This window comes from Pieris brassicae, chromosome 8, assembly GCF_905147105.1.
Source record: "Pieris brassicae chromosome 8, ilPieBrab1.1, whole genome shotgun sequence".
NCBI classification, from domain to species: domain Eukaryota; kingdom Metazoa; phylum Arthropoda; class Insecta; order Lepidoptera; family Pieridae; genus Pieris; species Pieris brassicae.
Window position 1 is genome coordinate 13,529,836 of NC_059672.1, and position 27,983 is coordinate 13,557,818.

Here is a 27,983-nt window from a genome sequence, read left to right on the forward strand (position 1 = left end):
TAAAAAAATCCAATGAAATGTTTAATACAAAGTTGTCTGAAAAAAACAACTTTTCTATTAGCAGTAGTTTGTAATGTAAATAATGTGTTTATTATTATTTTTCATAGCAAACGTCTAAACTAGCCAGAAATTAAAAATTAAATATAAGTGAAAAAAGTACTTCAAGGTAAGTACTTCTAAAGAATATAATGAAAATGAATATATATGTTTTAATAGTAAAATCAAAGGAGGTTACAACGTACACGCCTTTCACATAGAACGCTACCTTGGTCTGTAACGAAAAAAGTCAATGTCAAAATTTCTAGTGAAAACATCTCATCCATTCACCAAGTTCTTTGCTTATAAACCTACCGGTGTAAACCTTTCTTCTTCAGCGTTGAGAAGATCACCAACAGATGATGCCTTCGCCTGGTTCGCGAGATGCTTCCTGCTATTCAACACATAGGACAATTCATCCAGGTACCTCAACGTAAGATTAGCCATTTTACACAATCACTATTACGATTTCACTGCACTGCACTGTTTTCACGTGGCAACACGGCCATAGTTGAAGACAGACTGGCGTACGCCGAGGCCAAAGATTAGTACGCAGATATGTTAATAAATACCGAAAAATGTCTAATTAGTCTGAACGAGGTCAAATGATGTGTTTGTCTATTAAAAGTAAAATTAACTAGTTCTAGATCTGCGTAGAGAAATTATAATCCTACTTTGCTTTGGAGTCTACCGCTTTACGTAGGGATCAATTGTAATGTGGTGTAACTCCGGTTATTGTTAAATAAAACTCATTAAATCAGTACTGTAAACTTTTTTTTGATTACATAGAAAAAGAAAATTATTAGCACAAACTATCGAGAAATAATAGTAATCAAGTCAATAATATATCACTTGCTACGTCTTTAAAATAATAAATATACAAAGTAGAGTAAGAAAAATGGTGTTTTTTCCTTCCTCCTCTTTACACACATATATAAATTTCACAATTTTTATTACATTTTTATATTATGCAGTAATAACATAGTTTAGAACTAGAATGACACGTAATGTATAAAATACGTCGTTATTACATCAATACTGCAATTCATATATATAGTAATTTTTAGTTTTTTTTAATGTTAAGCTTTTTCTGCTGCAACTTACGGTTTATGATTAGGTATTTCCATGGTCCATTTAGTTTATTTATAATGTGAACCTTCTTTATCCTAACAACTTTAACTTTTTAAATATATATTTAAATAAACGTATTAAATTAGATTTTACCTTAAAAGGTTATCGGGAACATCGCTCGAAAATGATTTGTCCGCCCGTTGCCCTCCTTATTATTTAATTATTATAACTTATCCTGTTTTGTGGATAAGATATATACGCCTGGTGTACATTTACTGGGTACATTTCCAAAGGGTGTAATTTAAAAAAGCCCAGTTTTGTCGAGAATCCACATCGTTAAAGTGTTTTAATCCTTTTCTTATGTTATTTATCGCACCGGGTGCTTAACTAGAAAGGTATTGGGTAAAGTTGAGGCTGAGTAGGAATTAGGCCAGAATGTTATCTTATCGATGGAATTTAAAATGTTAATCTATGTCACATCTGCGACGTATATTTTGTTCATGGCACACAGAAATATCCTAATAGAAAATCTATCTGCGGTCGGAGTTCCTACGTTACTAGCTAATTCCCGTTATTTTGCCTGCGATGTTTATCAAGTAATATAGTGGTTAGATACAATATGAATTTGATAGATTTAAGCGTGAAGGCAAAGATTTTTCTTGACTTGTGATACTAATACAAGGTGGTCGAAATCTATCACAGAAATAGTTTTAGGGTGAGAATGTTTTTTATATGGGTAGACGACTGACGTCGAGGTGATACGGGTTCAATTACGTATTCTGCCTCGACGTCCTATGATGATACAGCTGCAAATTCCTCCTAAAACTCTCCGCTCCTGTTTGAAAATGGTCAAGTGGAAGGAGTTATATCTGTATAGATCTATAAATATCTCCAGTGCTACAGTCTTTTTAATGTTGAATTAAAATAACGCTTAGTATAGCTCAAAAGTCATGTTAAAACCCGAATGGGCCGAGAGTGCTAGAAGATATTATCTGTATTAAAGAATAATGTTTTGAAAGAAGTCTATTCTATGAACAGAGGATTTATATATTTGAGGATTGATAATATAGAGGTATCTACGGCGAGTTTTACAATCGTAATACGTTTCCTTCAGTTACGCAAGCTGTAATTGAGATCAAACCGCAGTCTGTGAGAATGCGACTCGATATGTTTATTGTTATCGTACAGAAAGAACAAAAATGTTCCGACGTACAGATTGACATACTTTTCTATTACATTTGCAATATTTTATTTAAGCTTCTTTGCAATTTGAACATCGATTTAAAACGGATTAAATATAGCTCTCTTTTAGATCTGGATTTCTACTTTATGTTTGACCTCTGGCACTCAAGTTTGCATTCGCCATAGGTATTAAACGAAGAAGCCACGTAAATAATATTATTGACATATGTCCATACTAATGAACACGCTTGCTCCTAAGGTATTAATCGATGAATCTGTGAATCGATGATATGTTTATGGATATTACTTGTCACTTTCATTGGTTTATATAAGAACTTAAAGGGTAGCTTAGTATAAGCCGTAATCTAATCTTAATAAATAAAGAAGTTGTTTGTTTTGCTTTTGAATGAAGTACTATTTCAGTCACAATAGAAATGAGAATAATAATCACAATAATGGCGATAAACCTAATTTGTTACCAAGTAAATTTAACAGTTTCTTAAATTTGAGATGTTGAAAATACCATCTCTATATATATATAAAATTCTCGTGGCACAATGTTCCTTCCCATACTTTTCAGAAACGGCTCGACCGATTCTCATGAATTTTTTTATGCATATTTAGTAAGTCTGAGAATCAGTTACTATATATATATTTCAAACCCCTATAAGTGTGATAAGGGGTGTCCACCCCAATTTTTTTTTATATTTTTTTATGATACAGCATACAGAAATACAAACAACCCTTAATTGTCACCCCTCTACGATCAACCCCTATTTTTTTATTATAGTAAATAGGTATATTTATTGAACTAAAAAAATGTTTCCTAGACATATAATACATGGCAGAACGACGTTTGCTGGGTCAGCTAGTATTTATATAGATTCTCGTATGAAAACTCCTCCGAAACGGCTTGATTTCATTATGATCATAACCTATAGAATTGAGAATAGTTCGAGAAATATTTTTTATACACAATTTGGTGGCCTTTTAAATAAATAAATTAAAATACATATTCCTTTCATCCTCCTACCATTTTTATATCGATATTAGTACGATCTTTATATGACAAAACAGCGTTTGCCGGATCCGTTAAAATATTAATAAAATATTTTTTTACTAACATTCTACTGTTAGGTAATTTTTCAAGCACTTTTTACTTGTCAATTACGAGTTTTACAGTCATTACGTGTATAGTATCACGCTATCGGGAGATTAAAATGAGAAATTATTGGCTTCGCTTACTTTCCTAGGTTATGTAAAATATCATTTATAACTGTAAAACACGGATTCTAAATCTAATTCATATTTAAAGCAAAATAAATGACAATTTTATTTTATGTAGTGGAGTCTTCGAGGTTGTTAAGATGAGCATTCATTTTCTGGGTCCTTTATTAAAAAAAACCTCATTGCCATATCTTCCTAAGATACTAGCTGATGATGCAAAATATGATAAACATATGATATTGCGTGACAGACCCGACGTTGAAGTTCCTTGTTCACTACGGGTGTAGGACTTTGTTATCGGTATTGATTACAATATATAGTGGTAAGTTTATAATGGAAGAGCTGGTAACCCTGACATATTATGTATCTCTTACTTAAGAATGTGCCCAAATCTGCGAATTGTACTGCATGTACGTATGTAAATTGTACCAGCTCTTAGGGTCTTCAGTCTCAAGACTTCGCAAGCTATGGCACTAATACGTCTTTGATATAGGCAGTCATACTCAGCCCTAAATTTCGACTCTGAATAATCAGAGAGCGTACTTTAAAAGCGGTAATCCAAGCTTAGATGAAAAGGACAAACATTACTATAAAAAAGTTTTGTTTTATGTATAAATTTCCTACGTTTATTTTTGGTCTAACACACTTGGAGTCATGAAACAGATTTTTCGTTATAACTAAATACATACTTATTGTTAATATATCAAAGATACCTGCTTCGTGAAGTTTTTTTAAAGAAGATTAAATCTTAGTAAACTAACGCTAATTTGAAATACGATTAAATAATCAAATCACAGCGTTAAGTGTCGACTGTAACACTGGTTTCCATGGCAACGATTTCGTTCTAACAAGTATAAAATATAGAATGTTTGCGAAAATGATTTGGTCTTCGCAAAGATATCTTTGTATTAGATCTTAATCACTATCGAAAACTATAGCAAGCAAGTAAATTGAAATCATATTATTATAAAGCGTTTACTTACCGAATAGTTTTCTTAAAATTTAATTAGCATTTTAGATATGTTATTTTTTAAAGCTTGAGAAGAGCCATTTGTAATTTGAGTTATTTCCGATGCAATATTATACACACTTAGAACGTTTCTAGTGTGTATATAAGCCTAAAAATCTTAATCTACTGATTTCTATTTCGAGTGCTACATAAAAATATGTTATGAATAAATGCATAACATATTACATGATCGTGAAATTAAAAAGCAATCACATGATGACGTAATAATTAAGTAATTAATTTATCGCGTAATGAAAGCGGCGGATATGTTTCGCATATACAATGATGCATTTAATGTCGTAGTTCGAAATTACAAGTGATTGCGTACAAGAGAACACATTATATAAGCGTGACTACGTCTGCGTAGATGAAAAATAGAAATAAACAGTTCTTTTGTCTATGCACTAACCAATTCATAAAAACTATACCTATCACTTTAATTACACTCTTTTGTCTCTTACTGTCAACTTATAGTTTTGCTGTAATGAAAAGTCAATACCTTTGTTTCATATGAATAAGAGGTACATATATCGCAGGGTACATAGCATGTCACTAGATAAGTTATTTTTGTTTTCTATCTAAGTATCTAAGAATATTTTTGTAATGCACCTAAATAACAATATTTATCATCGGATGTAACACCTGTTTCGCGACTGATTCATCAACGCACGATAAAGACATCCATGGATGTTTTAGGTTCCCTTCTAAAGTTTAACAAAGTAAGTTGAACGTTTTTTTGGCAGCATCTTATCAATTTATCTTTTCTTTATCTTTCAACGCCTCGCTCAAGAGCAAATATATTCGTATATAGTATTGTTGTTTCAAGTATTCGAATATTTATTATGATAAGTGACATCTCAAGAACGAAATACGTTGATAATATCAGCCCAATAGCGCATAGAGGACGGAAGCAGTTCCCTACAGTTATAGGAACGTAGGAACTGGGAAACTCTAAGTCTTGCTACACGAAAGATGTTTGAACGACGAACGTATGCTTGCGCATTTTATTAGTTAAATGTTTCATATAAATGTATGCATTTGTTTGCAATGCATTTGTTATTTAACTGCTGCGTATTGATCGTACAAAGGGGTCAGTTCATTTTACGGACTCCAGTGACGTACGCGTAAAAGTCAATTCGAATTTAATATCATTCAAGTCAGTTATCATTTATAACATATGTATAGTAATGCCTATTACGTAAGACGAAGCCCAGCTTGTTAGTCCATTATGATTTCTATATGTTGTGTTATTTAAGAATATGTCATAAAAATAACTGCAATACTATGGCTTCCCTTCCGTACTCGGTTTATCCACTTAGTGCAAGACTGCTTCAACAATGGGTTTACTTCGTTTGTTCCATTCCATATTTATATGTGGAATTTATTTTAAAGACCGGCAACGCGCTCCCGAGCCCTCTGGCAATGTGAGTGTCTATGGGCAGCGGTATCACTTAACATCATGTGAGCCTCCTGTCCGTTTGCCCCTTATTATCTAAAAAAACTTTCTTGTCAAGATGGATGTCATTTGATGGCCGAAAGTTTTAGGTATTTTGCTACTAAGAGTAAATGCGCGTACTTTTCCGTCAAAATCGGCCTAAGTAGTCTGATTAGTAGATTTGAATTAATTAATATTTTCGAAAATCCAGTAACTGCTTTCATCAGTGTAATATTATAGAAAATTAAGTAAAAATGAATTATCGAATTGGGAACAATTCCTTAAAATTAATCGATACGGTATACAATTACGAAGTTTGACTATTGTGTGCCATGATCATGATCTCCAAATGAATATGCTTACTATAATATTCTTATAATCGACTATTAGCAATAAGTTTACAAAAGCCTGCAATAGACGCCTCAAATCTTGGGCAATATCGTACATATAACATGGAGCCAAGACAATATTATTGGATTATAACGTCTAGAAAAACGTTAATAACATTACAATGCTTCGCTACACTTTCAAAGTGTCATTTGCATACCGACGAGAAATTCAATATTGAATTAATGGTAATCTTTATGAATAGTTTCAATGCGAAATGTACTATTTGTTAACTTTCCCACGCTCATTGGTGAGTGAATGAATTTATTTCAGACATTTAAACCTCGCAACACTATTAGACCTTGCAGCAAACATAATTCTTCGTATGTATAAATAATACTTTTTATAAAGACATTTTGTTTCAATATTACGTGAAACAAGGCACATTGAATGCAGTTTGTTACTTTCGATGCACACCAAAGCTATTAAAAATATTGGTGAAGAATTTCTTACTGGTTCTTCTCGCCCGCTCTACGCCCTTGTTTTGGGAAGTTATAGTAAATGTAAATTTAAAAGTATTTTTTTATTGATAATTACCAATATTATTAAATAATCTTTTATTTGATTTGACTTGATAATTTTAAATGGTTTTAAAGACATTTGATTTCGTTACAAGCGAATGGTATTGAAATGATACCGATGCAGTGGTATTTAAAGCTTTCTTTAGTTTTTTAATATTTTTACCGTACCGTCGATTTTTTACCCAGAATTTCACAAGTGAACACACTAATAGTGTTTTTTTATTGTTTTCTGCGAATGCTTACAAAGGCTCCCAAGCAGGTTATGTATAAATCCAGAGCAACTGCAACGCTTATCTTTTTTGCTTCAAGTTAAAAATGTTGTGGTTAGGAATATAAAGGAACGGATGCCTTCCGTCACCTATCCAGTTACTGATCCCAAGGTGTCGGTTTACAGTTTAGTTCCCATCTCACAGGTAAAACCACTACGCGACAACACGAGACATTTCTAAAATACTATATAATTTTTTAATAGTGATGATAATAGGAGTACAGTGGCGCTGTAACCCTAAATAGATCATTTTTATTTAATAGATAAGTACGTACAAGGGAGATGACTTATACTATAGGTCTACCTAGTATTTAGTGACTGACACATGTCATCGATTTTTGGAACGTGCGGTTTCGTCACTATGTTTGAGTTCACAGTAGCTGTTGTGGCTAAAGCAAACACATGGATAGAAAACTCCCTTGGTGCACAGCAAAGTGGTTTGAACGCACGACGTCAGAGATGAGGGTCGCACACTAGGCCAACACTGTCATAGTGATGATAAATATATGCCGTACCAAACTTTCCGTATCAGTAATTAAGGTGAAATTTGAGGCACAGGTATCGTAGAGTAATCTGTGTTACCGGGTAACTAACTAGTTCGTTATTGGAACAACAAGTTATTAAAATTCAGATATTGTTGTCTTAGATTTTGTTTGTAATATACATGAAAGTGATGAATCTGTTTTACTAATTATCTTTACAAGTAATATGATATACTATCCTACTTCCAAAATACTTTAATTTTAGTATATTCGAAGATAATGTGAAGGCGGTTTACATGGATATTCAACACCACAAAAACCCGGTTTCTATTTTGAGGCTCAAAAGGTCAGTCTTAACAACTTTCTATACATTGCAACTAATCGTATGCGATATCCTAACTGTAAAGTCGAATAAAAACGCGAGTCGCGAGATGAGTTAATCAAAACGTTTATTTTGTTAATTTAAAGCTAATATTCATGAATATTCGTAATTAGAAACGCTAGTCAATTGAAAAACAAGTATAATAGTCTGACCGATTTCCATAAAATCATTAAGTAACGTTTTCATGATATGTAAATTGATATTCACTACTGTCGCTCTCGTATAAGGATTTGAAAGCTTTTACACATTTGTTACGCTTTCACTAAATAAATTTTGATAATACGTATGTATATTAACATGAAGATGGCCACTTTACGGTAAAGGTGGGAGAAGGCAGAGCTGCTTTTATTTTTGAATTAAAACATTTAAAGTCCGGCAACGCACTTGCGAGCCTTCTGGCAAATGCCCATGGGCGACGGTATCACTTAACATCAGGTCAGCCTCCTGCCCGTTTGCCCCCTATTACATAAAAAAGGCAAGTAACTGTACGCGTTGTGAAATCTATCGTAATTATTTTTAACAAGAGACATTGTAATTTGGTACATTGTACCAGGCGGAGCTAAGCGCAGTGACATGTTTGACAAAAGGGAGGCGGAATGCGGCTGTGCTCAGCGACTCTCGCTCTTTACTGGATGACATCGTGGGTGGACGCTCTCTCGATCCCCAAGTTGCCGAGATTCGCCAGAACCAGGAAGATTGCTATGAAAATGGCATTAAAATTGAACTCTTGTTGGGTGAAAGCGCACGTTGGCAGTCCGGGAAACGAGAGGGCAGACGCTCTCGCCAGGGAAGCTGTCGGGAAGACGGGGACGCAAATACGGCACGATGTGTATCCGCTTTCCTACTTGCGACGACTGCCAAGACTCAAGTCTATACACATCTGGAACGAGCGCTATGTGGGGGGCGAAACAGCCTCAGTCACAAAAATGGTTTTAAAGATGCAAAAACAGCATACAAACAAATCAAGACAAAGCGTTTCGCACCTCACATGGCGCAAATCCTGACTGGCCACGGGGCTCAAACTGAAGACGAGCCCCGTGCGTGACTGTGACGACAGAACCGACCAAACGTTGGTTCATTTACTTGTTGACTGTGCAACATTCGAAAGGGCCAGGTACGATTAGAGCTCGAGACTGGCATGAGGATATCCCAGGATGAGCTATCCGACATGTTGCTTAGGCACAGATCGCAGCTGGAAATGTTTTGGAGCAAGATTGTCAAATATGTCACTGACATTAATACGCACGAGAGGTAACGCGGGTGGCGACGGTCAGCGAGCTCCGACTCGGCCATAAATATAATGACGATATTTCCGGAGTAGTTGTCGCCCGGGCCCGGCGTAAGTTGCCAACCCTCTAAGTTAATAATGTCCCTTTTTAAGAAAGGGGAGACTTCGAAACTCCTCTGCTACCTAGCTACTCGGTCACATATCTGACTGAATGCGTGCCCGATAGGCTAGTATCCTTTAAAAAAACTTGGTACATTATATATTTCGTGCATACTTCAATGGCGGTTTGTGTAACTGTAACTGGAGGATGTTTACAAAATATATACTTCATTATATGGTATCCATTAATCCAGCGTAACGCGTAATGAAATGTTTAAGGTCATGTGATGCTATTGCTAAGGTTTCAACAATAATTGCAAAAAGATAACAAAGTAAACATTAAGCAGTATTTATTTATATTACGAATGAATACTAAAAGATTTTTATAGTCGGACGTCAACCTAAATGACATAAAGTAAAAACGCTTGCTTTACGCTTTGCTGCTAACTCAAATAGTAAAATTGACATATGACTTAGATATTAGAGGGCCATTAGAGGCCTTTTCGGGGCCAAATAAGAATACTCTTTAGTCTTCATAAACGTACTTCTTCGTTAGTTACAGACAGAGGCGGCCTTACCCAATGCGAGGCCCCGGGCCGCAGGTCTTTTCGAGGCCCTTTGTCCTTCGTGAAAAGTATGTGATGCGAAGCTTGGTTGTTTGGTTTAGGTATTTGTCATGTTTTAGGAGAAATACTTAAGTATAACAAATAAATGAAATTTGAGTTTTAAAATATTTACAAATACATATGATTTTATGATGATTTTTCCTAAGGCTACAATGAAGCACAATAATCTGTGATCATTGTGCTTCATCATCAATGATTCTCGATTGAAATAATAGCAAGGGCTGAAAGCCGATCTTGTGTCATCGAATCCTCAGATATGTTTCATTAATTTTAAGCCTCCAAAAACTCCTTTAAGCAGACGCAACAGTAACAGGTGTGGTAGCAATAATTCTCAGGACTATTACGATAGTTTAGATAGACAGAACTATAAGTTTTTTTTCGATATTGTATGTTAGCACTGAGATAATGTCGTCGTTTCCTTCATACACCGGGATGAACGTATTCAGTTTTTCGTACAATTCATGTCTATCAATTAAATAAAGTTTATATCTCAAGTTAATAAGGTTTATATCTAAATTAAATAAAGTTTATATCTAAATTAAATAAAGTTTGTATCTAACTTAAATAAAGTTTATATCTCAATTAAATAAAGTTTATACTCAATTTAATAAAGTTTATATCTAAGTTAATAAAGTTTATATCTCAATTAAATAAAGTTTATATCTGAAGTTAATAAGGTTTATATCTCAATTAAATAAAGTTTATACTCAATTTAATAAAGTTTATATCTAAGTTAATAAAGTTTATATCTCAATTAAATAAAGTTTATATCTGAAGTTAATAAGGTTTATATCTCAATTAAATAAAGTTCATATCTCAATTTAATAAAGTTTATGTATCAAGTTAATGAAGTTTATATATCAATTTAATAAAGTGTATATCTCAATTTAATAAGCTTTATTTATCAAGTTAATAAAGTCTATTAAATATTTAAAGATCCACGTAGACTTTCTTTTATCTGCTTTCTTTTGATATCTCGTTTCTTTTTTGAACCTGACTCATATTTTCTACCATCATCACGATCCCGCGAGCTCATTACGTAACTCTTGTTTTTTTTAGCACAGTCAAAAATATTTTTTTAAGTATTACAAAGTTTTTTAACACTTTTTCTGTTACTATTTAGTATTGTCTTCTAATACTATAATTCACACTTTTCCAGCTCACTCAATACTTTAAATACTATAAGAACGTAATATTCAATAAAATTGAAAGATATGTACCTTACATATAGTATAACGCAGTAACGAATGAAATAAAACAGGGATGCCCCGTGCGATAGAGGAGCCAAACATTATGCCTTGACTCCCGAGTGCTATGCGGTAAAAAACGATCCTTAAGTGTTTCGATGCGCGATATTCAAGTACTACACCATGACTTTTTCAGTTATGTTTTAAGTGAATGAATTAGTTAACTAACACTATTTTAATTTATACCGCCACTGGATACAGAATGCTGTTCCATTTTATATTTGTAAAGAGTGTTATAAGGACTAAGAAATCGAGGGTTATTCTTATATCCCTAGGCCACGAAGTTAATACTTTTATCCAACTAAAATACAAACTCGCTTCAGGTGATGTTAAAGTTTCTCTTCGACGGCTGCTCCTATTTGTTGGATGCAACAGTGTCAAGTAGTGCAGAGTATAATCACAGTTCCACTAACGAAGTTAATAACGACTCGTGCTGTTAATTAGTGCAAATAACAATGGCGTAACAACTAGGCTGGGATATACGGGAAATTACCTTATAAATTATTTTTTTATTTATCGTAAAATAAAGTCTACCACTTATAAAGTACTCATTTTATGTGGATAAATTAGTAATCCTTCTGTAAAAATCAATCAGCTCTGTCTTGGATTAGAACTTTGGAAATGATTTGGTATGTCGGCTCTCCTCTTGCGCCTATTTTCTTTTTCTTAACAATATATTTTATATAAACCACAATGAATGGTTTTATTGATATTGTAGATAAGAATTGTTGAAACTGCACGCGCAACACAAATATTCATGAAAATGCTCTTTGTTAAATCCCCTTCTACTATAACTTTATCAGATTTTTTGAGATATACATAAAGATTGATGATAATGTTTTAAAGATTTACGTTTGTACTTTTACACATAAACTAGTATTGGATTATAAATAATATAGTCTATTACAACCTCGTAATCCCGATGAATTCAAGGTCACTGATAGAGCATTTTAACATAACATTCAATAGCATTGAATAGTTAATTAGGCATTGAGAACTCGTATTATAAATGAGTAATGTATGAAACGAATTGATACTCCTTCCGGTGGAAGGAAGCTTACCTTACTAAAAAGGATGTTGTTAATATAAGATAGTTTAATAATTGATTTAAACCACACACACTCTAAAACGTAAAGAATAAAACTACCTACTGCTGTAATTAAAATGTAAAGAAAAGTTTGTTAAATTCAATACAATAACATTTTTTTAAATCAGAAGCAGCCAAATTATTTGTTGAGGATGTGGCAATTGTAACAAAATAACACGAAAATCGTGCGAACAAGCCTCCAAGTACTTCCTCTATAACAATTAATTGTGCAATTTGCAATGAGTGATCCATCGCCCATTGCACGCTTTAATACAACCGTGACATTTGAGTTTCACTTGAGGATCGATAGCCCAATTTTAGGTATATTATCCTAATTATTTATTAACTCTTCGTTGCATTACAATATAAAATTAAACATAATTAAATTATAAGCAGGGCAACTGGCCTTATCGCTTTCGAGTGGTCTCTTCCAGGCAACAACTGTGAGAAGAGAAAAACAATGTATTAAATACGTAGGGTATTTATCTAAGGTAGGCAAGAAGTGCAAAAATACATATACGCATACACATAGTTATTAAGACAAAACTAAACTAAAAAAAGAAAAAAATTGCACATAATTTAAGATCAGTCTCACGTCAGTTAATAGTTAGTAAGAAAGTTAGGGATGTGGACAATGTTATCAAATAGTAATCTTCATGTCGTCATTTCGATTTGTCGTTTATATTTTATGATGTACTCTATAATTATATTCTATTATCAATGAAATTTAAAAGTTAATTACATTAAATTGTATGGTTTTTTGTTTACCATCAAATATTTATCTATAATGTAAAACGTTCACGTTACCCAGGCATGTTTCAATTAGTCCACGCTTGGTCGAACATAATTCATTTAACTATGTTTAAAATGTTTTTGAGTAATGGAAGCGTGACCTATGAAATAGATTGATTTCGACTGAAGATGTTATAAAACTATTTTATGACGCATGATTTATTTTAATAATAGCCCCATAAAGCTTTTGAATATTTAGAGCGAATATAATGATATTAATTAGAATGATATTGCAAAAAAATTGTGCGAATTGTACAATATTATAATGTAGTAATGCCGTAGATTATTCTAAAAAAGAAAACGTCTGTCAAACGCACCCGCACTATATGTATATATATTATTTATTGATATAAACAATATACATATATTAATGTCTAGTTTTAGCACTATTTTTTTTTATAGATAAACCCTCTACTCCCCTGCCATATTGTCCAGGGACTTTTTATACCACATTTTTTCCAAAAATAAAAACAATATACATTTAATTAATTCTACTAGTTCGCGAATGGCAGGCGTCGCGAAATACGCCCCGGCTGCATCGGTAATATTTTTATTTACAATATTACCATACACTATGCACTATAAATATGCAATATAAATATGCACTATTACCATACAATACCACTTAGTCCGCTTCAACTTTTAATTAAAACAGCATTATACAAAACAATGCGTTATTGGTTTATTGACTTCGCTCATTAAACTTTTTAATTATTTCTCTAGTTAGTTTTTATGTCGAGGTTGGCTAATCTGTTATTAATATTAAAAACTAAATTAAGTTAATTATTACGAAAACGATTCGCAATTTACTATTTTTTGTTAAGCCTAAATACAAGGTTTAACATTAATTCCATAACAAATCATTTAATTAATAATTATCATTTGATTAATTAAGCCAAAGCAAAACAATATAATATATAAATAATGTATCTACTTAAAAAAATTATAAGAATAGAATTAAGTATAATAAAGCATCCCGTCTTACAATATTGGTTAGGCACACCGAGGTGCTTTTTTATCAGTGGTGGTACAACCTTTTTTAGGTATAGGCCTCAGATTTCTGAATCTGTTTCATGATCATTTTTAAATCTAATGGCAGTGTTGGTCTAGTGGCTTCAGCGTGTGACACTCATCCCTGAGGTCGTAGGTTCGATTCCTGGCTGTGCACCAATGGACTCTCTTTCTATGTGCTCAACATTCGCTCGAACGGTGAAGGAAAACATCGTGAGGAAACCGACATGTCTTAGACCCAAAAAGTCGATGGCGTGTGTCAGGCACGAGGCTGATCACCCACTTGTCTATTAGATTTAAAAATGATCATGAAACCAAGGTGCTTATACATAACAAAATAATAACATAACATCTGTAAAGTATCAACATAAGGAATGCAATAAAGATTTGACTTTGACTAATGTATTTCATAACAAATCATATGAAATAATGTAAAAATTAGAATAAATACTATTGCAAATAGATAATTCAAGGATTGTCTTGTTTCATAACCATATCTTAGTAATAAAAATGTTCTATGAGTTTAATCTATGCCATCCTACAAAAATACGTTATTAAAAATGCTAAAACTTCCTGACGACTGTTACGTTAATAATAATATTCCTCTCTGTATTTCTACAAAATTTGTGCCATCGCGCTTTAATCTCTTAAATTGAACCATACAAAGGCAATCATGATTTCGATTCACTATTGGAGCCTCTCACGACTATTGTTCGAACACTTTCCCCGCGTGTAGTGCGTTATGAGGTTATGACAGTTAAACATACAATTGTTATTCAATACGTAATTGCCAATTGTTATATTTTTATGGAGTTTGAAAATCGAGCTTGAGAACTGTATTGTTACATAATTAGCGGACTTGCTTTTTCGCTTCTTTATCAAAAGAAAATGTACGAGTATATGTTATAATTTCAATTAATTTAAACGGGTGCAGTTAGGTTCCATTCTTCACGAAAAATGAAACACCTGAAAGCACAGTCTTGCTATTAAAAAAGTATTCATGACGACTTGGAAATCGGGACTCAATTTGATGTGTAAAATTTACAACAACAACATTACCATTACCCATATACAACCGAAAAAGATTTAAAAATCATTCTAGCCGAATTTTTAAGTCCCGTCTATACCAAACCATAAACATGAGGACTTTAGCAACAATCTTACAAAGAAAACACCACGATCATCTTAAGATCTGCTTGTTTATAAGTACATTGGTTTACATCTGTAGTCACCTTTAACTGAACGCTTCCCCCTTTCCAAACACACGTGCATCCGGTGTGTCGCACGTGCGACATATGGGTGCATTTATTACATAACATTAAAGTGAAGTTGTATTTTATAATATTTAATAAGATTATCTTGTTAACGACAGCATTCATCGACTAATGTTTCAAAATCAATCGTTAATGTATCCCTAGAAAGAGCATTTAACAGCCGATCTTTTCCATAGAACAATCTACGGCACTTACCAAATACAACTGGGAATTTTGTATGTGTAACCCAGCCGTATATCATGTGATGTACTTTAACTGTTTTAAATGTTTTATGTTGGCTGCTACGATATGCATCTGTAAGGGATATATCACCTAAGCGATGCTATTTATTTTCAGTTATCTTCTATGCTATACTATTCTTACTGAATAGTAGATGCAACCGAGACAACATAGGCCTCTTCAGGGTGAATGTAGGTCGGTATGTTTACATGTTTATATTTTATAATGCCCTGTGCACGCTCAGAGAAAGGCCGCATTCCGCTCTGATTGGCGCGGTTTCGCTTTTACTATACGAATCTACTCCTGGAGATGTCGAACCAACTCTTAAAAGCCCAAAAATATACATCCTTTGTACTATTCATCCAGGAACTAAACAAATACTAAAAGTTACGTAATTTGTTCAACTGCTAATTGTTGTTCTTAAACTACAGACAATCCTTTTAAAATACAAAGTATTCGATGCTCGGATTAAAACGTAATGTAAACGAGACATTACCTCGATTTTGATTTTGAATGTGTAAAAAATTGGATTTCGTTTGTTAGATAGATTTTGGAATTGGGATTCAAGTCTTTATCGTATCCAATTTCTAAAGCCATCTTGCGTGAAATGGTCTTCTACATACTACTCCACCAACACACTGTTCCAAGAGAGCCAGAATATTAAACGACAACGTCAGCGTACAATTAAAGAATTAAAAACATTATTATTGGACATGACTACCAGAGATGCATTCTCACTTTCTCAAACTGATTGTGCTGGAGCTTCCACCGTTGGTATGCATGATAGCTAGGTGGTTAGTATTTAAATTACCTTTGCACACTCATATAATTATCATAGAAAATATAATTATAATAGTATTACCTAACATCTAAAATGGTATTAATAGCGTTTATTTTCATTTTACAATTGCGCCGTATTCCCATTCTTCTTAATGATAAGTTATCGCGATTTGGAGTTTGATAAAGAGTTATGGCGCGAAGGCACGTATGACTGAGAATAATTGGTTGTTAGAATTTTAATCCTCTATTATGGTACTATTTAGTAGTATATTCTGCATACGCTCCATCCTGGTCTTTTAAAACATATTTAAAAAAACATAGAACAGTGCCTTTTGTCGATATTATTTATGAAGTAAGACTATAACAAACACTTCGAGAAGTATTTATACGAATTTAGTCACGAACCGAAAAGAGTCTTTTAATTTTTGGTTTGTTGGGTTTGGGTGATTTTGTAACTGATCGTAAATTGGGCTATGTACATTGTGGCTCCCCCAACACATTAGTGATTCATTCGCATTGCTCCATTTTAGAATGTGTTATTAAAAGGTCAAGCGATTTGGCATTTCATTCGGACTCTGAGATTGGGTAACATGGCATTTTCAGTATTCTAGAAACCTTTAAAGTTAACGAGCAAGGTGTGGAAGTTACAATTTACTATTTAATAATTTAACTGATCCCAACAAACTTATTATGTTTAATACAGAAGAAAATAATTGACAAAGGTTTTTATGACTTAACTATAAAACTATAACACACAGTTACCGTGACAGCCTTAAAAAAAGTAATTACTACCAAATATTATTTATATTTAAATGAAAATCTTTAGCAGTACAAACGTCATCAACAATGAAACTCACTAAGTATTGCATTTATGAATTTACAAAGTTTTAGTTGCCACTGATTTTAAATTAAAAAACATGACAAGTACTACATCTTCACGGATAAGATGAACCATATCAATTCTATATCTTATGATATCAGACACTTGCAGCCGTTATTTATTGAAATAAGCCTACCATTACCCTTCTACGTGTCTATCACTCCTTAGCTAACTTGTCTACTTACATATTTTGTTGAACTGATTCTCCTTACACGTTGTATTGGTTTCTTTTGGGCTCGCCGGTACTTATTGGCCTCGGTAGTGGCTGAAGTCTCTGTCAGTAGTTGTGTTGGTTTATTCTCTTCCAATACAAACCAATCCGTAACTGAACCACGCCTTGCCGTATTTTCAACAACACTCTGTCTGGCTGATATACTCTTAGCCAATTCAGCTTTGAAACCGTCATCCACTTTATTTACTTTTGTCACTTGCACTATTTTTGGTGAGGGCAACGTACTAAATGAAGAACTCTTACGTTTTTCTCTAACAGAAAGTACATATTCAGATTTTGTATATGGTTCACAATCACTTAAGTAATTCTCACTAAACATATCTACTGTTTTATCAAACTCATCAAGAAGGTTCTGGACCGAATCAGATTTCAAGATGTTGACGACAAGTCCGCTCGATGACGACGTACTAGAACATTGATCAGAATCTTGGCGTAATTCTCTGATGCTTTTTAAGTGTACAGTATCCACTTTGTCGTAATAAATATTGGCTAATGGATCTAAGCTTTCATTAGAACACCAAAAATCAATAATTGTATCACTGCTACCGAAAGCGTAAGACTGATTTTTAGCAAGCCTTATCTTTCCATTCTCTAATTCTTCATGTTCAGCCGCTCTAGGTAGAAATTCAAAACTCTTACTGCGTTTATAAGAGGGTCTACCTGATCTCTCCCTTTTTTCAACCAATTCTTTATTTCTAAAGAACCAAAAGCGTTTGTGTGCTTTATATTCATGTTCTAATTTTTCATCTTTTAATGCTTTGGTTTTATCTGCTTTTCCTATTTGATTATCCTCTTCGTCGATCGTTTTACATTTTTTGTCTGCAGTTCTGTCTTTCGAGAAGAAGTTCATTTTTGACATTTTTTCTCTGAAGCTGAATGTTTTCTTTAAGGGCGAGACGCGTGGTTCTTCATTTAAATAGGGTCCTTTATCAGAACACGGCGACTCGAGAACTGGAACTGGTAAACAGGAAGACAAAAATCCTTGTTGTTTTGAAACTACTAAGTCTTTATAATTTCCTCTTACAGGTATAATTTGTGGTTTGAACCTGTCAGGAAGATCACCCAATAGACCTCTTTCTATAAAGTGCAAATTTTCAGCATTTAGCTTTCTCAGAACGTCAGGTCTTTTAACAGAAGGTTTTTTGTCTTCCATCTTATAAGGCGTGATCGCTGTTTAACAGCAGATTAAAAACTGGCATATCGCAAATATGATATCTCTTAGCTGATAAAGGACGATAAGTATGTCGGTGCTGTCATAAGAATATCGTTTTGACAGAATTATCGTTTGATAACACTTATTTCAAATTTTTAACATTTAAATTGACTTTCTCTAGAACTGTTACTTTCTTTAGAAATCATAGTGTTGGAAATGATTTTTAAGCGGCCTCACAATTCAGAACTATCAAAGTTTCATTACAATCTGGTTCATGAGTTTAGAAACGCTATATACCAACATATATGCAAATATTTTATCTAATATCATTGGGTTATACTAGAACTTACTATATATAATTATATGAATATATTATATAATCATATATTTATTTAAAGAATTCGAGGTGTGTCGTAATTTGTTTAATATTACACTACTCATCTGCTTTTCTATACTGTGGAGTTCTATATGCCTTTATTATATTGCCCCCATTAAATTTGCACACGTACATAAAACCTTAATTGTCTTACAAAGCTGCAAGTATAGTTTTTATTTAATCAATACGAAGTTAGTAACTGGCAAAAAACTGCAGCATGAACATGCGTCATAACAAAAAGTCAGTAATAGAGTTGACAAAACTTACATACATAATATTATAAAATTATACAATATAATAACGCTAGATTTCCCACACATACGTCAATAAGGAAGTGAGAATAATGGTGTTTTGTTACAAAATTATAACAGAGTCCCCGAGGCGTTCGCGATGTCCCTCTCCGAAGAAAATTTCACCGATAAGCCTTTCGAATGGTAAATTTTCTTGTATATTTACATAGTATTTTTATTATTATATTTTATAGTATAGTACTTCTCAATAATCAATATTATTTCAACTTCAAAAAAACCGTTGTTTACAAGTAATTTATAATTTTTATGACTATGTGATAGTTTATTGGCTTCTAATATCATATGCTCTCAAAGGTTTATTGGTTCTTTCATAAATTCAAATCAACAATAAATGTATTACTCCATACTGGTATATGCTTTTAAATTTATGATGCTAATTGCATCACTGCAATTTTGATATTTTAGGTACATTAGGTAAATTTAGGTATTGTCCCCTGTAAGTCAAATATCGTTATTTCAATCCTAATAATGTTCTCTTTTGATTAGGTGGTATAAACCCTCATTGGTAAATTGTCATTATACGACCTGTTTTTATAAATATGTTTACAATATTTTCCAGTTCAAAGCTCAGTTTCAGACCTCATAGGTTCAATAGACTATGATAGCAGTGGCTTGGATTCGATTCCCGCGAGGGATATAAAATTACTACAGGCCTTAGTAAGAAAGAAAGAAGAAAACGATGAAAGGGACAAACTAGCTGAACACTTCCAGAAGATGTGGTTAAAAGAAAAAGAAGAAAGAGAGGCTGTAAGCATTAGGAAAATATTATTTACAGGGGTAGTTACTTTTGCATGTCGAGCTGATGACTTTGCATGTGTAAATTAGGAATTAGTAATAATTTTAGACTCAGCATAACCTGCAATGTTTCGAATATGTAGTAGTATGTGATTGGTTAACTTACACATAAAACATAAGATAACGCCTAGCAGCAGCATCTGAGCAGATTATGTTTTCGAATCGAGCCTTTTTTCTTACAGAAATGAGAATCTCTTATTTAAAATGCTTCAGGTGGAAATCCAAACATCGGAACAATATCGCCGCTACTTACACCAGAAACGAGTTCAAGATAGAAGATGGTATGAATTTCGTTCGATGCAGCAGGCAGCCGTACAGCAGGCTAAGAGGGAGCAATTGATGTACTCCATACAACATAAAGCACAAAAAAGCGCAGAGTTTAGAGCACGGAAAGAAGATAGGGAAGTAAGATATTTAAACATGACGTACTACTCAACTTAAATACAATGGCTTAGTTTTGCATAATAGAGTACATTTTACAGTTTTAATGATTGACACTTTGATTTTCAGCCATTCATAGATTTTTTCCTTCGCTGATTATGTATGTCATATAGACCGAAATAGTTATAGCCTTATATTGTTACTAACCGTATGCGAAATAAGGATGGATTACCGATTAACCACATTTTAATTTTCGTTTTGACAGAAGTCGCCATGAAGAACTAGTACCAAATTCTAAAGAAATATGATATAACAGAAAACTTTACTTGAAATTATTATGTGTTGACATTTAATTTATGATTCAAAATCATGATTTTTATTTATTGTAGGTATACATAGTCAGAAAAAAAGTCTACAATAGTGTGGTGGAAACATAAACTGGACTGGATAGATTTTGTGTCCACCAGGACGCCGAATAAATTTAAAAATCATATTCTAAGAACTTTAAAATACAAGGTATAACAAATTATTTGTTCCAGATAATGAAAGTAATCGATAGATCGATGGAGGAAGAAGCTCGTTTATGTCTGGCTGCAGAGCGGCGACTGCGACTCAACGCTGCGGACAATTTGCGGAAAAGAGCTGAACTATACCATGCGGAAAGAAAAGAGGACGAAGCCAGACTAAAACGGCGCGCTATGTTACGAGGTACGGCTAAGGCAAGTGATTTTGCTTTATTTTACAATAATTTATGTTGTATGTATATTGTATATGGTTTTATACAACCACTGCATCTATTGGAGTGAAACTTGGCTGGTATTACTTGTAATTCTACCGTGCGTTGCATTAAACATAAATGTTTTACGAAAACGTTAGCGTTTAATACTTGTCCAACTAGTAGAGATAGAAGAGCAAATTGCTTGCAAAATTGCTTGCAAATTGCAAAAAGTGAACAATATATACAAAAGTAGCATATTACAACTTATTATTAGTAACTAATTACAGCGTGTTTCAATAAACAACGCCCTAACAAGTTGGGAGACAGCACTACAACGTCACGAGTTAGCCAGCGAGGACGCAGCGCGGCGTGCGACGTATGCGACGTTGTATGCAAGGAAACGAGCACGTGGCTTTAGAGTGACGCGCGCTATGGACAAGCGGCGCGCGAGAGCGAGACGGATAGCTGCTGTCACTGAGCTCATGCGGGACGCTATTAAGAATACCTAGAAACTGTTTTGTATCAGAATAATTTCACTTACTACTTATTTAAGAGCTCATAGACACAGAAAATAATTGCAAATGAAACAATATAGTGTATAATAGGCAATCAAGACATTCGTCTTTACGTATTCTTTCTCTAAACTTCGCTTAAACTATAACTGTCCTAGTTTTATTAATAGCAATATATTGATTTTGAAATTGCCAATAAATAGAATATTTTAATACTGAAAGAAATATTAATATATGTCAGCAAAAAAATAAGATTATAGAAATATTGCCTTCTTTCTTGTTTAGTACTTTTCGTAAAGTGATAGTGACTTTACAAATTTACATTTTAATTAAGTCATTTGTAAAACTATTATGTATGTAACCTACCTCAGAGAATAAATAAAACAAATATGTAAAAATTGTCTTTTTAAAACTAATATACAACATAAGAGATCAATATAATGACTGAAAATTTTAACGTTACAATTCACTCATTCAAAAACAAAACCTAATTTGGTTGACAGAAGAAAGTGTACTTCAGTTAATGCGGTGCAATCAGCCCGTATATTTTTTAATAACGTATGTACTATATATATATGCATGACGTACGAAAATTTGTTCGCCTACTTGTCAATAAAAATACGTTTTATTAACAAGTTAGGCGATTTGCCTCGTAAGGACAAACGGCGTTTGGGTCTAAGACACGGCGGTTTCCTCACTATGTCTTACACGAGAAAGTGTTCTAATGAAAAAAGCCAATTTTATTCCAAGAACCTTGGGGTGATTCAATGATGGTGGTGGGTTCAAACTCTCAGCCTCCTTGGGATCCAGCGTTCCCTCTCAGCGGCGTTGAAGATCGCCCGATCCGCCAATGCATTTTGGCATTCATTCTGAATCCACAGCTCGTATTAAACTTTTAGTAGCGGCAGCCAGCGTTTCTTTCGCCCGCTTATATTGCTTTAAAACTGCGTCAGCCCCCTGTATCAGTTCAGAGCATGAGGTATGAGGCACAGGGGACTGATTTTCAGAGGAATGGCAGCCAGGGGAATGCGAATGAGATATAACAGTCCAGTGAACTGCTATACTACCCGTGGATACGAATCTGAAGTTTGTCGCCTGAAATCAATGTTATTTTTTATTAAAAATCTATTAATGATACTAACACTCTCCTGTTTTCTGTCCCCTTAAATATGGGGCAGACGCATTTCAGCATTTATTTCATGTTCTTTATGTTGCAATATGTATGAGGAACGACTACGAACCGAAATAATTATTGTTCTGGCGGTAATCGAGTTCAGGACCTTACTATGTCTATACCTGTATTAAAAGGTTTTGTATTTTTAAATATTTTTTTTATAAATGTTCTTTTTTATATTGCAATTTAAAAAAATCTTCACCATTAGAATGCTAATGATAAGACTTGATGTTTGACAAGCGTTTAACCAGTCACAAGACATATGTTCAGATCTTTCTACATAATCGACATAATTTATTTTTTGTTGCCTTTCTAATTATTACTATGAAAAGTAAACCGAAGGTTTTACAAATATAAATTATATCAATATAATAGTTACATAAAGCTGAGGTTTGACTAGCATTTCCAAATCTTCAATCAAATGATAGCCCCCAACAAAAAAACGTCGGCTTTCAGCATCTATCTCGTTCAATTCCTCTGGCCTAGTACAGGACAATTGTTTTTTACAAAACCCTGGTATTAATGCCAGAGGAAAATAGGTATATCCCTCAGTCCTGTGTCGCCCCCATCTATCAACTGATATAACTTCAAAGAATATCCTAAGTGGCAAGGGATCTGAAAAATTATTTAATCTTGTCATGTTAGGTAACTAAAAATTTCATAACATAAATTCAAGCTTATAAATGCTAATATTAAACAAGGTTTATTTACGAAAACTAAGCATAAAAGCAAATCAATCTTAGTATAAAAGCTAATATAATGTCACAAAGAGATTTATTGTTTAGTTTAAGAAAACTATTAGGCGTTTATTATTCTCAATATTAAAGGAAATAACAGTTCACTATCCAGAACATAAGACACTCTTATTATATACATGTCATAGGTGAGACCGCAAAAAAATGGATGAAAGAAGCAAAAAACAAATTCAAATACAAAGTTCAGGTGGGGACTTTATCAAGGAGGGGTCCATACTGCGAAACAATAAAAACAACAATAACTGATCTAGACTCAGTGTATATTAACAAAACTAACAATTGCCCTATATTCGCACCGTGCAGGCACAACCTGGAGCAACAAATGCAGATGTCTGTAGGCCGTTACGGTCTACGGTTGGTAATAAAGCACAGACCGTGCCTGCGAAGTAAATATATATATATATATATATAAAGCGGGAAACAAAACTGATAGAGCGGGTCTCGCGAGGAATTGCGCCCCGGCTCGAATGATATTACCGATGTAGCCTGGGTGTATCTCGCGAAATGCGTAACACACCATTCGTGAACTACTGTAATTAATATATTGTATCTTTTCTAGTAAAAAATGAGAGATAGAAAACGTGCCTGGGCGCAATGGCAGTAGAGTAGAAATTTATTAAATAAAAAAAAAACAAAAGAAAACTAACACTTATTTGATATATGAATTTTACTGCAGATAGTATGGAATTAAACTGTCTTTAATGTTATTTATAAGAGCACATATCATAGTGATATTATACACTACTTAAATCTAGGATCCACTAATATTTATTATATACATACCTATTCCAGTAGCACTTTCAACTTCAAAATCCACAATGTGTCCAAAAGCCCACATGTGTATGTCCTCATTCATTAGACATTTGTTCAAATGTGTCCTTCCTGTGAGTAGACTTACAGAGTCAATGTTTTCCGGAACCTTAGAATATATAAAAGTAAAAACTTAATAAAGCCCTTTAATTTAAGATAATGAAAACATTTGCTTAAAACCTATAAAATTATACTTAATATAATATTATATAGTTGAATGTTGTTTACTATAAAAAATATTTACCTTTACATGATATTCTATATAAATATCACCATCAAAATCCTTAGCAGATTCTATTTCTAATGATATGTAATATTTCCTTGTTTCAAGGGGAGGCATAACAAATTTTATCAAATGTTTTTGTTTCTTTTCCATCTTCTTTAACAATTTATTAAGCTGGAAGAGAATATATAAATGTCAAAAAAAATTAAGTTATAAATGGCAAAGACATATTTAGCTAATTTAAATCGACAAAACTACAACGACAACCATGTGAAATATTAGGTCCTTACATATGATATTGGCGTTTTGTATGGGAGGAACAAAAAGGCGAATATTTTTAAATATAATATATTTAATTAATCAAAGTATGAACCACTGTTTTCTATGCACTTTTGCCATCTCATAGGTAGTTCATTGATCCCTTTACTAAAAAAACCAGTCCCACGGGAATCAATAAAATCTGTGAAGGCGATTTGGACTGCCCCATCAGTTGTCCCAATTTCGAAAAAAATTGGTAATCTGTTGGAGCAAGGTCCGGGGAGTACGGAGGATGTCTTAGACATTCCAATTGAAGCTCTTCTAATTTGGTAGCCGTCTGTTGTGCAGTGTGTGGTCTAGCGTTGTCGTAAAGAATCCATTTTTCATCACAGGTAATGATTCGGTTTAAAATACCTTCATTATTGTGCCGGTTCAGTAATGAACGCAGCAGTCGACGCGCGTTTGCCGGTTTGCTTCAGTCAATTCGTGAGGTACCCTCCTTTCAAGCTTTTTTATCTTCCCAATTTACTTAATTTACAAGTGAATTAAAACAGTTTTATAACTAACACCGCAGCCTGCAGCTAACTCGGACGTGGTTTGCGATGGATCCACTTCCACAATAGCCTTCAATATTTCATTATCAACTTGGGTCTCAGGCCGTCCACGGGGCTTGTTCTGCAGGTCGAAATTTCCAGAACGAAAACGTTGGAACCAAAAACGAACTGTGTTTTCTTTTGCAACATGACCGCCATACACATCATTCACCCTTCGAGTCGTTTCCGCAGCACTAGTGCCACGGCGGAACTCGTACTCGTAAATAAGGCGATACTTTAAGTTTTCCATTTTGTAAAATGAGTGACGCAAACAGAAAAAAACAAATGAATTACGGTCATCGAAGCACAAATACATGAGTAAATAGCTGTACAAATTTGAATTTGGAATTCCTTACCAAAGAGGCGAACATCGTGATTAAAGTGGCCAGTACGAAATACGCCAATTTCATATGTAAGGACCTAATATATGTGCTTGGACACCTGTAACACCAAGATGCTTGCATGTATGTTGCCGGCCGTTAAGGTACGGTTACAATTGAATAACATTAGTCAGAATCAGTTAAATTTCAGCTTCTTACTGGATATGACAATTATTATGTTAGCTACAATACAATACAATATTAATATGATAATAATTTTTGCTGCAATAAATTCATCTATTTTAAATTTGAGTACCATCAAATGAAATTATTTATTGCAATAATTATAGTAGGATTTTTACCAAATCTTTGAACTCCTCTCCACAGCCACTCTTGCCAAAGTCTACATTTATAAAATACTCAAAATCCAAATATCCTGAGGAGCTTTCTACAGCATATGGATTAGATTCATTATTAACATCTGGGGATATCATTATATAATTATACTTGGTATTGTGGTATACTGATATAAGAAGGCACTCATCTTGAAATATTAAGTTGTTATCTCTGGAAATCAAATTTTGATTAATTAGTCAGCATATTTTTGCAGTTTTTAATAATATAGTGATAAAACATTTTAGAGTTGCTATTGTGGTGATAAGCAAACAGTTCTACTACATGCATATGAGTCTTATTTTATGTAATGGAGAGTGTGTATTATTAATTTGTGTTATGTGTTTTAGTTCTTAATTACAGACAATTAACACATAACAATGCTTAAAAATATTTTTTTTGTATGTATTCATAAAATCTAAATCAGTCTAATTGCATTCCATTATCGAAAGTACTATTTTGAGTATATCTGATAAATTGTGTTTATGCTGTGATAAAACAGACAGACATTTATTTACTTCTAGAACTCTGACTAGACCAGACTGGTTTTATAAATAAGGAGGTCAGTTTATAGAATAATATTATGCCATTATGTATTAATTTAAAATAATGATAAAATTTTACTTACTCATCATAATTTGAATTATCATAAAAAATATACATGGCCTTCCATTCATCCTCAAAGGCTACATCATCTTCACTTTTAAACAAATTATGCATTGATTCTCCTTTTCCAAAATTGTCGTTCAAAAAAATTTCTAAGTTCAACTTTTTAATACAAGAACTATATAATCCTATGCCATTATCTTTTGATTTAAAAGGCAATGGAAAAGCATATTCTTTATTTACATAAGTAAAAACTTTTTGGGGCTTTTTATTGAATTGATGAATTGATCTATGAAATGCCAAGTCCTTTTCAGAGACACAGTTTTGAATATCACCAAATTTTGTAAACTGATACTGGCTAAATAATTTTTCTTGCCACTGAAAATTGTACTCCTGGTATTGTAATACATTTTGTGCATCTTCCTCATTAGATTGATTTAAATGTTCTCCAAATTTCGGAAGTAATGTGATAGTTTCCTGTGCTTTCAGTTTTAACCTACAACAGATATTCAGTACATCTATAATTAATGCTTATGGAATAAGTTCGTGATTTTTACTCTGCAACAATATTATACTTACGTTAAATTAAAATGCTGTAAAGGATACTTAAGCCAATATATATTAGAAGACTTGTTATTTTTTAGAAAATCATACATTGTTACAATACCACATTAATAGAATATTTTACATCTATTTGCCACAATTCATTACCACAATATTACGAATAACAGTATAACGTCATTTATGTATTATCGTGTTACGTTATTTATATTACATTTCAGCATAGTTCCCACTTACTTACTTAGTACTTGTATATTTGTTGCCTTCTTTGGTGCTCACTGATCACTATGACAACAGTAAATAAAAATACATAGATAATAGACATTAGATCTTGGAAAAAGTAGACCATAGAATTCAGAAGCGAGATTTACCTCAAAACTGTGTTATGTTTTCCCTATGTGTCAACTAAATAGATTGTGCCAGGGAACTTTTAATATATTTTATAGCCACTCAGACCAACATATTAAACAATTAAGAACTTACAATATTGAAGAAATTTTATGCATTACACTGTATTCTATGGCTTTTAATGAAATATATCTAACTTTTTCAACTCAATGATTAGTAGT

At 33.1% G+C, this 27,983-nt stretch overlaps 3 protein-coding genes across 9 annotated transcripts in view; 1 reads left to right on the forward strand and 2 right to left on the reverse strand.

Annotated features, from left to right (window-relative positions):
- LOC123713667 overlaps window positions 1-18,645 on the reverse strand; it is a 64,536-nt gene extending 45,891 nt beyond the window's left edge. For both annotated transcript variants that reach the window (XM_045667459.1, XM_045667457.1), the window contains exon 1: window positions 17,429-18,645. In XM_045667459.1, the coding sequence (XP_045523415.1) occupies window positions 17,429-18,628 (1,200 nt within the window). In that variant the 5' untranslated portion in view covers window positions 18,629-18,645. The remainder of the gene's footprint in view (window positions 1-17,428) is intronic.
- On the forward strand, window positions 277-22,113 carry LOC123713670 (translation initiation factor IF-2-like). 6 transcript variants are annotated; one of them, XM_045667461.1, is made up of 7 exons: window positions 277-459; window positions 15,701-15,778; window positions 19,376-19,438; window positions 19,875-20,062; window positions 20,324-20,515; window positions 21,031-21,210; window positions 21,497-22,113. In XM_045667461.1, the coding sequence occupies exons 1-7, from the start codon at window positions 396-398 to the stop codon at window positions 21,716-21,718; spliced, it is 987 nt and encodes a 328-aa protein (XP_045523417.1). In that variant the 5' UTR covers window positions 277-395; the 3' UTR covers window positions 21,719-22,113. The 6 variants fall into 6 exon arrangements, with proteins under 6 accessions (XP_045523417.1, XP_045523420.1, XP_045523423.1 ...); XM_045667464.1 differs by lacking the exon at window positions 15,701-15,778 and having other exon boundaries at window positions 277-469; XM_045667467.1 differs by lacking the exon at window positions 15,701-15,778 and having other exon boundaries at window positions 277-469; window positions 19,887-20,062.
- On the reverse strand, window positions 22,114-27,912 carry LOC123713668 (Meckel syndrome type 1 protein homolog). The gene is made up of 7 exons (XM_045667460.1): window positions 27,433-27,912; window positions 26,876-27,349; window positions 26,217-26,421; window positions 24,705-24,857; window positions 24,434-24,569; window positions 23,275-23,510; window positions 22,114-22,816 (listed from the first exon to the last, which is right to left on the reverse strand). The coding sequence occupies exons 1-7, from the start codon at window positions 27,507-27,509 to the stop codon at window positions 22,586-22,588; spliced, it is 1,512 nt and encodes a 503-aa protein (XP_045523416.1). The 5' UTR covers window positions 27,510-27,912; the 3' UTR covers window positions 22,114-22,585.
- Window positions 27,913-27,983: the final 71 nt, after the last annotated feature.

Excerpts from the sequence above, each read along its gene's own strand:
- LOC123713670 (XM_045667461.1), top strand. The coding sequence starts at position 396 with ATGATGCCTTCGCCTGGTTCGCGAGATGCTTCCTGCTATTCAACACAT. Across the intron at positions 460-15,700 it reads ACATAGGACAATTCATCCAG|TTATCTTCTATGCTATACTA; the intron begins GTACCTCAACGT and ends ATTTATTTTCAG. Across the intron at positions 19,439-19,874 it reads ACCGATAAGCCTTTCGAATG|TTCAAAGCTCAGTTTCAGAC; the intron begins GTAAATTTTCTT and ends AATATTTTCCAG.
- LOC123713668 (XM_045667460.1), bottom strand. The coding sequence starts at position 27,509 with ATGTATGATTTTCTAAAAAATAACAAGTCTTCTAATATATATTGGCTT. Across the intron at positions 26,422-26,875 it reads GATAATTCAAATTATGATGA|AGATAACAACTTAATATTTC; the intron begins GTAAGTAAAATT and ends TTTGATTTCCAG. Across the intron at positions 24,858-26,216 it reads GAGAGGAGTTCAAAGATTTG|CTTAATAAATTGTTAAAGAA; the intron begins GTAAAAATCCTA and ends ATTCTCTTCCAG.